Source organism: Anastrepha ludens, chromosome 5 (assembly GCF_028408465.1).
Source record: "Anastrepha ludens isolate Willacy chromosome 5, idAnaLude1.1, whole genome shotgun sequence".
Taxonomy (NCBI): Eukaryota; Metazoa; Arthropoda; class Insecta; order Diptera; family Tephritidae; genus Anastrepha; species Anastrepha ludens.
This window is the reverse complement of record NC_071501.1, coordinates 41,902,684-41,918,951: the sequence shown is the minus strand read 5'-3', so window position 1 is coordinate 41,918,951 and position 16,268 is coordinate 41,902,684. Positions and strand designations below refer to the sequence as shown.

General features: G+C 38.3%; 1 protein-coding gene across 1 annotated transcript in view; it reads right to left on the bottom strand.

The window, feature by feature from the left end:
• LOC128862813 (cell adhesion molecule Dscam2-like) overlaps positions 1-16,268 on the bottom strand; it is a 187,089-nt gene that overhangs the window by 92,453 nt on the left and 78,368 nt on the right. The window contains 2 exon segments of the mRNA XM_054101566.1: positions 34-283; positions 12,002-12,119. Coding sequence (XP_053957541.1) covers positions 34-283; positions 12,002-12,119 — 368 coding nt within the window.

Genomic DNA, 16,268 nt, shown 5'->3' with positions numbered 1-16,268 from the left:
ATTAAATAGCCTCACCCTCGTTAACGAACTTACCAAGTTTGCCGTTTTGCCCAGATTCACTGTCTGTATGGTTGGTTGTATGCTGGCAGTAAGGGGTGATGTAACAGCAATTTGTACTTCCAAAGTTTCGCTACCCTCCGAATTGGTAGCAGTGCAGAAGAAAGCCCCACTATCGGCGCGATCGACTGCGGTAATAATTAAAGTGCCTTCCTTAATTTTGGCGCGTCCTGTCGCCAACAAATGTTGTATGGATTCCTCATTGTTTGGGCGTTTCGTGTGCCAGCTGGAAGCAATTTGTAGTGAATTAAATAATATGCGGCATAAGTTTTTATTTATGTAGTCGAAACTAAACAGCCAAAAATACTGCTAGATATTACTTCCGTGGCTCGAAGTTTTATTTCTTGCAAAACAAATTTGGCACTAAAATGGTTTAAGCGTATGCCTCAGGCTAATGCGTAATTGAATGCCCCTACTTTACTTCTTCCAAAATCATACACATAACTTCGCAAGCAAATATTTATAGTGCGCAAAACCGTATATAAGTACACAGTAGTAAATGTTGGAATAGACTCACAGAAAAGTGGTATCATATCACTTACTTTGAAAGTACCTTTGGCCGTTGGACGACACGCTGAACTATGAAACCCGCCTCAAAATTTTAATTGGCTTGCAACTTATTTACTTTAAACAGGTGGAAGTGTGGCGTTACTTGTATTTGGTTTTGCCATTTTTTTTTTTCCTTTCGAATTCAAGCAATCTTCTAATCGATAGCAGGTAGTGGTCCCTCGATATAAAAAATAAATAAATAATTGGCGCGTACACTTCTGTTAGGTGTTTGGCCGAGCTCCTCCTCCTATTTGTGGTGTGCGTCTTGATGTTGTTCCACAAATGGAGGGCCCTACAGTTTCAAGCCGACTCCGAACGGCAGATATTTTTATGAGGAGCTTTTTCATGGCAGAAATACACTCGGAGGTTTGCCATTGCCTGCCGAGGGGCGACCGCTATTAGAAAAATGTTTTTATTAATTTTGCCTTCACCGAGATTCGAACTAACGACCTCTCGGTGAATTCCGAATGGTAATCACGCACCAACCCATTCGGCTACGGCGGCCGCCGTGGTCCCTCGATATAAGCAGACTAAAAAAGTAATTAGCGGTAGTTGACCACAATGTATGATTCGTGAATTTATTTTTGATTCAAGTTGTGTTTGGTAAAATATAGGCCCTTTTCTCTTTTGAAGGGTCCTATTTCTTCAAATATCGGCTTAATTTCAGAAGAGTAATTTGTTTCTTTTTTATACAATTTTATGCAAGCTAGATTTCTTCATTGAAATCGAGTTTTCAAAACTATCTTTGACAATTTTCATACCACTATTTATCATCTATAAGCCGGACACTCCATTCATCCGCACGGTCTCAGTATTCTGGCTTTTTGGATTACTCGGCTAGCACAGTATTCATGTGCCCCACTCAAACTTCTTCGAATCAACATTGTAAAGTATCGACAACTTGGCCCCATTGCCTTTGATTTTGTTTGCTTTCATAATTCAAAATCGAAGTTTAGACGGATGGAGAATATGACAATCCTTATTCATAGTTAATTTCATCATCGTGGGCTAGTTATAATTTCTTTCATGTGCAGACATTAGTGTGACCAGAAATGTCTGCCTAGGACTTAATAAATATTCAGAAGGACGAAGAGAGGAATACATGTCACACAACTATAAGCTACGGGGCATTGAGCATGAATTCTGCTTCAAAAGGTGCTAGGCATTTTCCATGCGTAAGGCTCGCCCTACAGCTAACAAGAGTTAGAGACATATTAGGTTATGGTGGTAGTCGGTCTATACGATCAACTCACTTACACCTTACAGGTCCTTTGTGATACCACTGTGCTAACCGGGAACATCATTTAGAATATTTTTTTTCATGGAACCATTTTGTTGATTTACTTCTCACGCCATACGCTTCCGTAACAGAAATGAAAAAATATTTATCTAGAAAACCTACTCTGATTTTAGCTAAGACTGGACAATTGTTGAGTTCAATTGTTTCTTCCTTTTCCTTATCTCTACAACTTCTACAATATTATTGGGGAAAATCTCCTAGCCTCAAGTAATGCCTGCCAAATAGCCAATGACCGGTTATAAAGTGTGGTTAAGTTTCAAGGGCCGGGGTTGATTTTGAATAAAATAAAATTTTTTTAGGAAATTATTGTAATTTCTCTTTATTATGATAATATTGGTATAGCTCAATTACGTATAGAATAAAATATCGCCGCGGCCTCAGTAGCACACCTCCATCCGATGGTCTAAATTTTCAATGACGCTGAGGCATAATAGATGTTCTATGCCGTTAATGTGCCGAATTATCTCATCCTTTAGCTCTTGAATTGTTGCTGGCTTATCAACGTACACCGTTTCTTTTAAATAACCCCAAAGAAAGAAGTCGAACGGTGTCGTTGACGCAAGCCACGACCTGCGAAATATCCTCTCTTGAAAGGCCAAGCAGTTCCTTTGTATTTTGCTTATTTATTTGACGCCACAGTAGCCTAGCTGTTACACATGCATCTTCATCTCTCTATGAACTATTGACCTCTTGGAAAGGGTCAATTATTAATTTGTTCTTGACCATGGGTATCCCAATGGTACTTCCATCACTGGGCAGTTGAAGAGTAGTAACTGTGCCGGCTGGCTCATCGGCTTTATAATTTCCCTCATTATCTCTCTGCTCCGGAACCCAAATCGGGCTGATCTTGAACACGACACTAATATCATTTAAGGCTGCCTGGCATTCCTGTGCAACCTTTGATCTTAGTATGGCCGAATTCATTGATTTAATGCCCGTCTGGCTATACGAGAACATATTTATAGTAGGATTTGTTAGATACGTAACCACTTCTTTTATAGCTAGCACTTCTGCCTGACGCTGCAGTAGTCCGAGAGTCGAACAGTAGTTCCAGTCCTAATTCCTTCGAAAATACTCCATAGCCAATTTTTTCGTCTAGCATAGAACTATCTGTTTAGAAATTTAATTCCTTCCTGCCCCTGGCCTTGGTGTGTGCCACTTTCTTCTTGACGGTATGCTCGTCTTGAAGAGTATGTCGAAGGTAAGTCTGGGAATATAAAAGTCTATTTCTTCTTTGTTACTAGTCAGAGTGGGCAAAATATAGGCGTTTTATGATTGTGGCTTCAATTTCTTTCGACGTAAAGGGAGACACAGTATAGTCCATTCGAAATGGGATTGAAAGGAATTCGTATATTTCATTGCCACCTTTTATATATTTACTGGGAAAGGGATCGACGACTTGGGCAAGATGTTTCGCGAATTCAGACTCTTTTGCTTCGTCGGGTTTTACCCACTCACCTCCAGAAGTTTTTATTGGTGCTATGTATGAAGTTGATTGCGATATGTTTCTGGTTGCCTTCCATAACGAATAGTCAGTAGCTGCTGTTTGTGATAAGCCAGATAGAATATTCGTGCATTCCAGCATTTCTCTCCTCTCTCAGTTTTCAATGTCACTTTCTCTTTTAATATATTTACAAATTTCGATATCTTTTAAAGTATATTTACTCGTAATTATCTCTAGAATATTTACTGAATTCGGAAGCACAGTTATTTACTTTAAACTATATTTGACACCTTTTGAAGTACGCTTTAGTAAGTACATAAGTACTCCAAATTATATATTAGGCTAATCGGAAAAGGTGTGGAATTACATACAGTCCAATTAACTACTGGGTATGCTTACGCATGTGCATGTACGGTATGTGTATGTATGTATTGTAACAATATATCCCCAGCCCCAATTATGCACATTTATGCATTTCCACGTTGCCCTATTATGAGGTTGCTTGTTTAATGTTATTATATTTGTGCATTTACCAAGAAAGGCAACACTGCCGGTGCGCTATGGTATCGAAGAAATAAGAAAAAAATATATGTGAATGCATGGTTTCTATGTGGAGACATTATATTATAAATTAGGGAGTTCTAACGAAAACAAGTGATTATTATTTTCTGATAAATGCGAAAACAGTGGGAATTTTTAAATAAAACTGCAGAGAGTAGCGCGAATACCAACGCCACTTCCAAAGTTTTCGTTCATTAAATTCATTTAATTTCGCAGTTAGTTAAGTTATCTGACGGAAATTAGTGAAGAAAAGTAATGTAGTTGTATCACAATACAGTCGAAATTAATGGGCATTCTAAGAAATTTGAGTTCATAAAGGCCTGCAACATTTTCTAAGCGAATAAGATAAAACAAATTCATCTGTCGCCTAAAAAGCAATCATTTATCGAATATGATTCAACTTGCACGTTTACGCGCACTCGTTGAAGCTAAGCCCATCTTTCCAGGAGTAGGCCACAGGTTCTCAAGGGAACTCCAATTCTTACGTTTCGCGATGAAACCATCTCCAGGCTCTCCTGTCTAGCCAACTCACCAGCCTAGCAATTTTCCTCTATGCCGCTGTAACCGGGAACACAGAAGAATCTAATATCGAAGTATTCCACTGCTTTCTTAATTGCGGCTTACTCTGATCGGAAAACACTACAGTGGTCTGGAAACCTAAATTTGAATTTGATAGGCAGCTCCTCGCAGGGTACCCGCCCACCAACATCGAGCCATCCGTACAATTGTTTGCGATATCTCGAAATGTTACACCTCGCCCACTCCTCCCTTGATGGAATATGAAAACAAAGTACCGCTCAGACGCAGCGAGGGTGTACATGGAGATGAACTTAAAGCTTTTTAAACCACTAGAGTGTCCGTAACATAAGTCTAGTTTGCCACCCGAACACATCAATCTGATTGCAGTGCCGCGGAAGTTTTCCATGCGATGCCCATGGCTACCACAATCAGCATAGCGTTAATCGCTAGAGTAGGAGTGAACAGAAGTGCCCCACTGATGCCAATGAGCGGAGACCTTTAGACCCTCTCCAGCTTTTTAACTGATGTCGTCCTCTCCAGCGAGTTCCACCAGACGAGAACTCCATACAACTAAACCGGCTTTAAATTGTGTTATATAGTCAAAATGTAACTTTAGGCGAGAGGCTCCCAATATCGCCGATAGCACGCCTACATCCACACAAGATGACTGTTGCCTTCCTAATTCTCTCTTCAATGTGGGACTTCCTCGATAGCCCTCTCTCAAGGATGAGTCGCAGGTACTTCACACCAGCACGAACGGAGCGCCCGCTCTTGAGGGGAGAAAGACTCTAAGTATTTTATATTTGTTCCTAAATACAATGAGCTCTGTCTTCAGAGGATTTACCGACAGACCGTAATCTATGGTCCATTGCGCAACTAGATTTAGATAAGTTCTATCAGAGTATCTACAAACTTCCCTCTGACAATAATTGCTATGTCATCCGCGTAAGCAATCAACTTGCAGTCCCTGCTCTCCAGCTCAATATGAACAAACCCTTAAAGTGAAAGCTTACCGTATACAGCACACCTGTTGAATATAAATATCATAATTAACTATCTCGGTGCTAAAATAACGTTCTCTAAAGATCTCAGCTCTGAACCCATTAGGCAAACGAATAAAGCTGTGAGCATTAGAAACGCCTTAGAGATACCTATTGGGCAATAAACAACTCGGCACCTAAGGAAAAATGAGAATATACAAAACATGAGTGAGATGAATACTGACATATGATATTAAGACGAGAGCGGATATGAAACACTTTAACCCTCCAACATCTCGATAGATGAACTTTTTTTTGATCTTTTATGAGGAAGGTTGAAAAATACTCATAACAGTGAAATATACCCGAATAAAATTTACCATAAAAATATTTGTAATAAAATTATATTGCAAGTCTCTCAAAATTCAACTTAAGCTCCAGAAATAGGTAGGTAAGTAGGTTACATGGCAAAGGTAGCACGGGTGCACTGCAAGTAGCACTAGAGTGCCGTTTTGAAACCATAATGTAGACCATTACCTGCGAAAAGTTACAATGCTTAAAGGAAGAAAAATCATCTACAGCCATCCAGAGAATAGGATCTAGGCTGGAGAGCTACCTCAGGCTATCCTCAAAAAGGCACACTAAGGAACCTCAACCACTTAGCCGCCAAACCCGGACATTTGCAAAGAAAGTGTTAAGCAGTTTCTATCTCTGCAGGATCCCCACAGTTTCTGCATTGGGGGTTGTACGGAAGTTCAAGCTCCTCAGCATAAGTTCCGATCACGCAGTGACCCTTGGACAGCACTATGAGTTTGGAAATTAAATGGCGGGAGATCCCCAGAACTTTCAAGGTTCTGTCGCAATGAGGCTACAGTGTTTCTGAGATATCACCCGATAAAATAAAACTCCATCTGTCTCCCACTTTTTTAAGAAAGAAATTGTACAGTTTCCCTTTATCAACGATCAAGGAGACACCAATATCTGAGATGGGGACAACTGAAACCTGTTTTGTCGATCCTTTTCTGGCAAGCTTATCGGCAGTTTCATTTCCCTCTACGTTCCTATGTCCCAGAAACCCATACAAGAGAAATGTTTTCTGCACGTTCGAAACGTTTAATCTCCTCCTTGCAGAAGTTGACCAGAAGACAGCTGCAACATCTCGACGACAGGGCCATGATCGCAACTCGACTATCGGAAATAATATTTGTGACCCCCTTTCAAAAGGCATCCCTAAGTATTTTGCATACTTGCAAGATCTCAAAGCACTCTGCTTGAAAAACACTACAAGTTTTCGGCAGTTTAAAGGAGCTTGATAGTTAGGCTGATTGAAATAGAAATATAGGTATATCCGTGCAGATTCTCCCCTCCTTCCAATCCATCCTGGATGGAGAGATCTCTACAAAGTACAGAAAAGGACGAAGAAATCTATCTCAAAATGTTACCATGTCCTACAGAAGATTGCCGACAGAGACCTCCGTGAACTTCCGTGAACCTAATAGCGCTCTGAGCGGCAATGGATTCAACTTGAAGATAGTGCAGAATGTATGTATGCGGGTATGTCCTGCGCGCTCCAGTGATGCCAATTTTGTATTTTTGTATTTATAAAGAACATATTTTGCTAGCTTTTGACCACTGTGCGATCTAAGAAAACGTTGTGTTTGTAGATGTGGCTCTCATAGTGATGGTTCCCGCTGACTGTTGTTGCTGTCACGCTGCCTGGTTGCCGTGGCATATTAAAATATTGCATGTCAATGCACTCGAGCATGTCAACTGCTGTATGTATACTTCAGACCCTTCCCAAGTAATACCAACATACGTTTTGCACAAATAAAAACACACCGTTATTTTACAACAAACAGGCCCACATATTTTCGGTATGTTACGTATACGCCAGCGTAGCCGCTGGTGCCTAACCGCCCCAGTTCGTTGGTGTGAGAATATCGGAGTACTTATTTCATTTGACTGCTTGGTTAGTTACGGCTTGGCTTTCCCCAGACCAATCGGCATGGTTGCGTATTTCCTCTGCCGCTTGCTTTTTGTTTTTCGTTCCGGTTTTTTCATGCATGCCCTTTTACATTTCTCATTTTCTAGATTTTTCACATTGCATTTTCTTTTCACTCGTCTCGCCTCTTTTCCGCTGTTTTTGCTTTTTCATTTTTATTTTTACTTTTTTTTCCTTTTCGCTATTGTTTTATTTATGCCGTTCTGCTTTTTAGTTTTTCTGCTCCTTAATTTTCTGCTCTTTACGTTTACGCTTTGTGATGCACCAACATGAAAATGGAAAGGACAGTGGTGGAATTGTACGGGACAGTTACGGCAGTCATGTGTGTTAAATTGTTTCCCTGCTTGCCCCTTATGTGGTTGTCCCACTCTTTTATGGTCTGACTTGGTTTGGTCGGCTTTGCTTTGTCTAAGTTTGGTTTGACTTGATGTGGCGGGAATTTCGTGCGCGAAGAAGACTCTCTTTTCCCATTCACATACACACACTCACTTACATTCCATTTCACACATACGCATGAATGTGCCTATATCTCAGACCGTTTGTTTGCTGCACTGAAATTGGGGCAGGTGAGAGGAAGGCGTAATGTGGTGTACAATAGGAATAGCTCCTTTCCTCTATATTTTTTTTCTTTTTGCTTTTGATATAAAACTGAGATCCTTCGTCATTCAGTTTATTTTTAGTAATTTAAAATTTCCGCAATTATTTTAGTAATTTTTCCTCAAACTTAATTCAGGAAACTTGTAATTTTAACATGTCTAGATATATATAGCAAGGTTTGTATGTGTATGTGAGAGAGTTTCAATTTTTGCGGCAATTTTATATATATCTGAATACATGCAGCAGAAGTTTTAGTCCCAAAGGGAACTCCCTTTTTGCTTTTATTTCTCCTTTTTGAACGGTACAGTATCTCTGAGGAATCTTTAACATCACTAGTTTAGGCTGGATAAAATGGGTGCGTCAGGTATCGCAGTATCCTGCTTTTACAGGATGAGCCTCAAATACAAGTTGCAGTGCCCGTCCTCATATTTCTCACAGCTCCTGCACCACCTTCGGATATAACATCCTAGTTGTTTCGTATGGCGTCCTACTCGCTGCCGGAACTCCAGTGATATTTATTATACATTCTCTTTTTAGGGAATACATAGCGTATCCAATTTTCCTTCCACCTTTTCGGCAAAGTTTGCCTAAATATACGGCAAGCTGACTTTTTTCCACCTTTCAACAAATTTCTCTAAGTAATAGTTGCAAATGATATAAGGCACAGGGATATGGAAAATGTAATGCTGCAATTGAGCGTAGTCCCAGAACCAAGAGAAGGTGGTTTCAGACTTCTAACTGCAAGGTCTCCAAACCGCTCTGGCCAAAACTGAATCTTAAAAGGACAAAATGTCAGCTTGGACTCAGCAGATCAGCTACCAGAATCTGCACAGGTTTTATATCGGGTTACTACGCTATTGTCACCCTCAGTATGACTTCTGCAGGAGCTGTGGAGATGATGAAGAAATTGAGTCGGTACAACCCCTCCTCTGTGAATGTCGTGCACTCAAAGAAGCCGTGTCAGCGAGTATCTCTTTGAAGACCTGGCATATCTCAGGGGATGGAAATCAAATGCAGGCATCACAATAGGCCTTAGTGGCACCGAGTTTCTTATCTTAGTCCTGGCTAACCTAACCTAACCTACATCTCCTTTCAGGTCCATCTGCCGTGGAGTTTCTCTCTACATCCCAGCAACTTCAGGCCAAAGATAGATATTATATATTCTGATAAGCTCTCTCCTAAAGGTCCCACCAACAAGTTCTTCTTCTTCTTGATTGGCGCGATAACCGCTTACGCGATTTTGGTCGAGCTTAACAAAGCGCGCCAGTCGTTTCTTTCTCGTGCTAACCAGCGACAATTGGGCACACTAAGTGAAGCCAAGTCCTTCTCCACCTGATCTTTCCAACGCAGAGGAGGCCTTCCTCTTCCTCTGCTACCACCAGCTGGTACCGCATCGAATACTTTCAAAGCCGGAGCGTTTGTATCCATTCGGACGACATGACCCAGCCAACGTAGCCGATGGATCTTTATTCACTGCGCTATGTCTATGTCGTCGTAAAGCTCATACAGCTCATCGTTCCATCGTCTGCGATATTCGCCGTTGCCAACATGCAAAGGTCCACAAATCTTACCCAGAAGCTTTCTCTCGAACACTCCAAGCGTGGCTTCATCGGATGTTGTCATCGTCCAAGCTTCTGCGCCATACGTCAGGACGGGCATGATGAGAGTCTTGTAGAGTGTTAGTTTTGTTCGTCGTGAGAGGACCTTACTGCTTAGTTGCCTACTTAGTCCAAAGTAGCACTTGTTGGCAAGAGAGATTCTACGTTGTATTTCAAGGCTGACATTGTTATCGGTGTTAATGCTGGTTCCTAATAAAAGAAGTCTTTTACAACCTCGAAATTATAACTGCCTACAGTGACGTGGGTGCCGATACGCGAGTGCGCCGGCTGTTTGTTTGAAGACAGGAGGTACTTCGTTTTGTCCTCGTTCACCACCAAACCCATTCGCTTTGCCTCTTTATCCAGTTTGGAGAATGCAGAACTAACAGCGCGGTTATCATCGGCATACGCCAACAATTGTACGCTCTTATAAAATATTGTGCCTGAGCGATTAAGTTCTGCGGCTCGTACGATGCTCTCCAACATCAGGTTAAAGAAGTCACACGACAGAAGTCACCCTGTCTAAAACCTCGTTTGGTATCAAACGGCTCGGAGAGGTCCTTCCAAATTCTGACGGCGCTACTGGTGTTGAGCAACGTCATCTTGCATAGCCGTATTAGTTTTGTGGGGATACCAAATTCAGACATCGCGGCATACAAGTAACTCCTTTCCAACTGCCAGGAAAAAGTTAATCCAGCTTATTTGGGCTGCAACCACAACTTATGGAACTTCAGACTAAAAGATGATAAAGTTTTGGCTTAAACGAAAGTAGAGGCTCAAGGTATGAAACAATGGCATAACATATTTTGTAGCTATGAAACAATAAATATATTTGGAAGTGATGCTGAGCGAAATGCTAGATGTCCTAAAGGACAAAAGTTCACACCGCGGTTCACAGAAAAAACAGTCACGCATGGGTAGGATGCTTCTCTTAGTTTTAGTAGGACCTATGCACCTCCATTTATTTAAAAAGAAATTCTTCAAAAATTCATTGACAATCGTGGTGGACACACAGGTTATTGACTAAACTTCGATAGTTCCTTTTGTATCGAATCTATTTATATTTCGTACCTATTTTAATGACCACATGAAAGTTTCTTTTTTGTTCCTACTGCCACTAGTTTAAGTTTTAAAAGACGCTTGAATTATTATTTATATTTTTTTATTAAGGAATTAAATACGGCCAGAATTTTCAAAAAATCTATTTTTTTACGGATTATTATTCTTTATAGTTTTAGTAAAAATTCTCCAAAGTTATGGTAGAAAGTGTAACTGCCCGACGAGAGTTTGATGCGCACAGGTAGCTGTCCTTCGTTTGAGGCAGCTGGTCATTACTTCCGTAGCTTTTCAGCCTGTCCGTTCTTTTGTTACTCTAAAGTATTTATAGGGATATCTATAAAACATTATGAGAGAGAATTGGATATGAGGGGTACCGCTATTGTCTCGGAAAAAATTCGAACCGGCTAAAACACGCACGAACCATGGCTATAAAAGCAACAAAAAAGGCCAGAACATTTCGTTGACTGAGCAACAACAGTTGCTTTCTGATTAGGAAGGCATACAATATGAAGCTGGAGTGGGAGATTACACGTGAATTAACAAAATAAATTAAAAAATGCATTTTAAGTTCTTGCTTTAAATGCGCGCGACCTCGAGCAAAATGTACTTCAAAGTTTAAACCCGTTTTTCTCGAAACCACTTTTTGCGCCACGATAACGCATGATATCACAAATAGTTGTTAATATTTTCTGATGCGGTTTTTTTTAATATTCGAAAGTGTTTCTTCTATAGATTTGATTTTTGATATTTTTATTAAAAAATTTTATAAACATAATTAAGATGTGACATTTATGATGTAAACGCATACTTTTTTTAAAATGCTGTAAATTGCAAACTTTTTTTAAACTCACAAATTCGGCACGACAGATTATAACTACAATTTTATTTGACAAGATCTTGTTTTCTTTTTACAGATTCATCAACATTTGAAGGAAAAATGATGGAGACCGTGGAGCAACTATTTTTCATTGTACCTTGGGTTACGTGATATTTTTTATACTAATTTTTGTAAGAAAAAATTAAAACAAATGGTTTTTATAAAGTTTAAGCACTAATAAACAATGCCTTACATTTTTTTATTATTTTTTCTATTGCTATCCTTTCTAAAAACAATTTTCTGTTAGCGCATTTTTGACGCTGCTGGACGTATGTATTTAATCAATGAAGAAGAAACCACATATAATTGAATATCTGTTATTATTAATTTCAAAAACTTGCATTTTCCATTTGAACGTGGGGGCATCTATTTGAATGGCCATATGTGTATATAGTATTATAAATAGAATTAATTCATATATAAATATATATGCATAATACAAAAATTTAAATAATTACCGATATACTGGCTTCGGGTTGGCATAAGCCACACACGGCACAACAACAGGATCGCCTAGACGGGTCACTATGCTTGTAGATTTCTCATTCATAATTGGTGGCACGAGTTCGCGCATTTCTATAGCAAATAGAAAAAAAAGATTATCAACAAGTAAAAGCGTACAGACGAGTAGTTTGAAGAGCAGGAATTGTTAAAATACGCGCGACTACGAGTGTGCGTTAAAAACTTAACGCAAATTTAAATGATATTAATATTCATGTAATATGTGGCAAGTACTCACACACACACGCACATATGTAAAACAAACAATACACAAATTAGGCAAAACTTAGGCAAACATACAAGTGAGTATGTGTATGTGTATGTATGTATGCTTTTTCTGGATTTCAAGTGCATACTTATTACGTGCGTGTACATACTTACATTCATACGTACATACATAAGTCCATTTGGCGTTGGTAGATTTTGGAATCGTCGCTAATTAATTTGACGATATAATTAACACACCGCAACATTGCGAAACCACTCTCGGTTGCGGAAACTCGTTACTAGACATCTACAGTGATGAGCAAATGTTAAGCAACTTTTTCCTATTAGCCAAGTTATTTCCAGTAGCTATGCATTTTACACGTAAAGTGAGTGCCTAACTTATAAGGTACCCAACATATTGATAAGTTTTGACTATACAGTGGTCACACAATTTATTCGTTCACTCACAGTTTATAAACAGATACATCTGTAACTTAGCGCAAAAGAACAAAATTTTAATATATTCGTAAAAAATAACATATTTATTCAATATTTAAGAAACAAAAGCTTCCCAATTCATTCTTTAATGATGCCTTTGATGTTATTTTGCGCTTTCTGATTTCCCTTTCTAAGAGCTCCCATACATGCTCAATTGTGTTCAGATCTGGTGATTTAGGTGGAGTTTTAAGGGGTTATATACCTTGTGTTGAACTAAAAATCGAAATTTTTTTATGGCATATTCGAAAAGTACATCATCTTAAAAATATAAATTCAAAAAATCATAAAGATCGAAGCACTAGAACGTAAGTTACAGACCGTGGAAGTGCGCAAATTATCTATAAATAAAGTGCACGCAAAACTTTAGTCCCGATTTTCTCGGAGTCATGTTTTTTGAAAATTACCGTCACGGTGATCATTATTTATCAAAAACCATTAGACCGATTTGCATAAACTTTTTTTTTTAATTATTCGAAGTTACAACCTCGCGAATCTGAACGGTTCACTTTTTATATATTAAATATTTGCTTGGTTCGCTGGAATTAATTTTTTTTTTAATTTTTTAACTCTTCAAACATTGTTTGTTTGGTGCTAAGAGGTTTTCATATCGAGAAAATTTTTTTTGGGTAAATAAATCGTTCAGATTCACTAAAAAACATTTTTCTACAATAATCATTTAATTCTTTTGATTTCAGTTGAGCTGCTCATGCGCTACCGTGATCACCGCAAGCCTCTTCTAAAAAACGAAGTTTCGGGGGAGGGGCGATATCAACAATAAATAATAACATTTTTTAAAATAAAAACACCAAAATGTATTCTTCGAGAGTTACCCTTCAGTATGATATATGCCTCATTTGAATAAAAGTTCTAAAAAATATTTAAATAAATTATGACAATCGTCCATTTTTTCGGGCTCACAAGGTATATAACCCCTTAAGGTGTTTTTCAAAAAAAATCAAAATAAATTTTATTTCTTTATCGTAAAGTACAATCCCTTGAGAACATTTTCCAAAAATTTCATAGAGATCTGAGCAATAGATCGAAAGTTACAGCGTTTTAAATTGTGCGTCGTCACGTCCTGAGCGTACGGCCTCATGCGGCGCTTGAAACTTTAAACGCGATTATCTCAAAAACGTGTTTTTCCAAAAATGCTTTTGCGGTGGACGCGATTGCAAAAAAAGTATTCAACCGATTTTTATAATTTTTTTTTTAAATTGTTCGTAATTGATGTCGCCTCTTAGTGAACGATCAACTTTTTATGTATAAATTTTTATTTTGCAGATATGAATTTTTTAATGCCAATTTTAGGACTGTAGAAGTGGAGTTTTTTAAAAACATGTTCCTATTTTCACAAAAATCAAAATATTTAATATATTGATCGTTCACTAAGAAGATATAACCCTATACTAATGAAATCTTTTCGATTTTTTGATTTCAGTTGACTTGGTGGACTTGAATCGCGTCCACCGCAAGCCTCTTCCAAAAAAAGGGTCTTGGGGGAAAACGCCATAACTCCGCCATTTTTAAATATTTTTACACAAACAAAGCCTTTTTTTTTTCTTTAAACATTGTAATATCCAATAATAAAAACTTTTATACAATAAAATTATTGCTACATATCTTTAAAAAAAACCCAACTTTCGCTAATTTCACCGGACCACAAGGTATATAACCCCTTAAGCTGCATATTGTGGTGAATAAGCCATTCTTGCACGAGATAAGATGAGGTTTTTGGGTCATTGTCGTGTTGAATCAAGAACCCTTTAGCATCCAGTCCAAGTTTAGTGGCACTATCATGCAAACGATTCTTCAAAATGTTTAAATACAGATGTTTGTCCATTTTATCATCAACAAAAACCATTTTCCTTACTTCAGTTGCCACTATGCACCCCCAAACCATTGCATTTCCTCCTCCATGCTTAACGATAGGAATACGATTTTTTTTATTATGTTCTATATTTTCTTTTTGCCAAACTTTTGGAGGCCCATCTGATCCGGAAATATTAAATTTCGACTTTTCACTGAATATGAAGTTTTTCCAAAAAGAATCGGGCTAATTTATGTAGCGTTTGGCAGACTCCAATCTCTTCTTTCTGTTAATAGCTGAAATGTAGGGCTTGTGGCGTGCCACTCTGATATGATAACCATCGTTATGCAGGCAATTACGAACTTGTTGTGGGCTTACTTTTTTATACAATGACTCTTGAATATTTCGGCATAGTATCGTGGAGGTCATTTTTGGATTTTGCGCGACTGATGCTCCTTTGTTGCGTTGGTATGATTTACCAGTTTCTTGCCGATTTCGGGCAGAGACTTGTTTTCCAAGTACAATTTAATAACATTTTTACGCATTTCTAATGGTAAATCCGCACTTCGTCTCATTTTGTTACTAATCGAGATATTACGGGCAACTGAATCTACAGCGACGATAAAAACTAAGAAAAAACAATATTATTTAGTTTTCAGCAATATTAGTAAAAACACAAACGATTGTTACTGTTACTTTTGCAGCAACAATATCATGAGCTGAAAGTGTACGAATAAATGTTTTGCAGTATTTTGCTACGTCTGCCTGTTTTTCTTGGAACCCCTCAGTGTGAGTTGAAATAACGGGAGTTTTGTTTGCGGCAATTCATCAAGAATGTAACATTCTTACACCGACCCAAAAAAAATTGTCACAGCAAATATTTTGCGCAAAGCTAAAGTTTTTTAGGTACTACGCAGGGTGTATGAATAAATTGTGCGACCTCTGTGTATACATATATACGTACATATTTTTTTTGTTTAATATATTTTACTATTTCATTCACAAGCACCAGCTAACTGCCAGTTTCAAAGTGTGTGCAAAACCTTTCAACAGCCATCCAATTTCCATAAGAACTTCAGACCATTTATTCAGAATTTGTAAAAACTGGTTGGGTATGCAATTTTATGACCTATTTAATTATCGTACAATAAAGTGCAACAGCATTACGTCTGCAAAAGTTTTGGTTGAAACACCCTCAATTGATGAAATTAGCCTTGCAATCAAGAAATTAAAAAATCGGAAAGCAATTGAGGAAGATGGCATAACTGACGAGCTCATCGAACATGGATCAACGGAACTACAAAACGGCCTGGTAAGTCTTATAAAATTTAAATGGGAATCTGAGATTATGCCAAGAGAATGCCAGACTAGCATAATTTTACCAATCTATAAGAAAAGTGGCAGACGCGACTGCAAAAATTATCGCTGAATTTCATCACTAAGTACAGCCTATAAAATTTTCACGAATGTTTTACACCGAACACTGAACAAATATTAGGTGAGTACGTATGCGGTTTTAGGAGGGAAAGACCGACGATCGCTCAAAGATTTGTAATTTGCCAAATTTTTTAAAAGTTTCGTGAGTTTAAAATCAACCGCATGTACTCTTTACAGATTTTTGAAAGCGTTCGATAGTATTGAAAGATGCAAAATTGAATACTTGTTACACATGCAAAGAATATCAAAAAATTGGCTTCGCTAGTAAGTCTAAC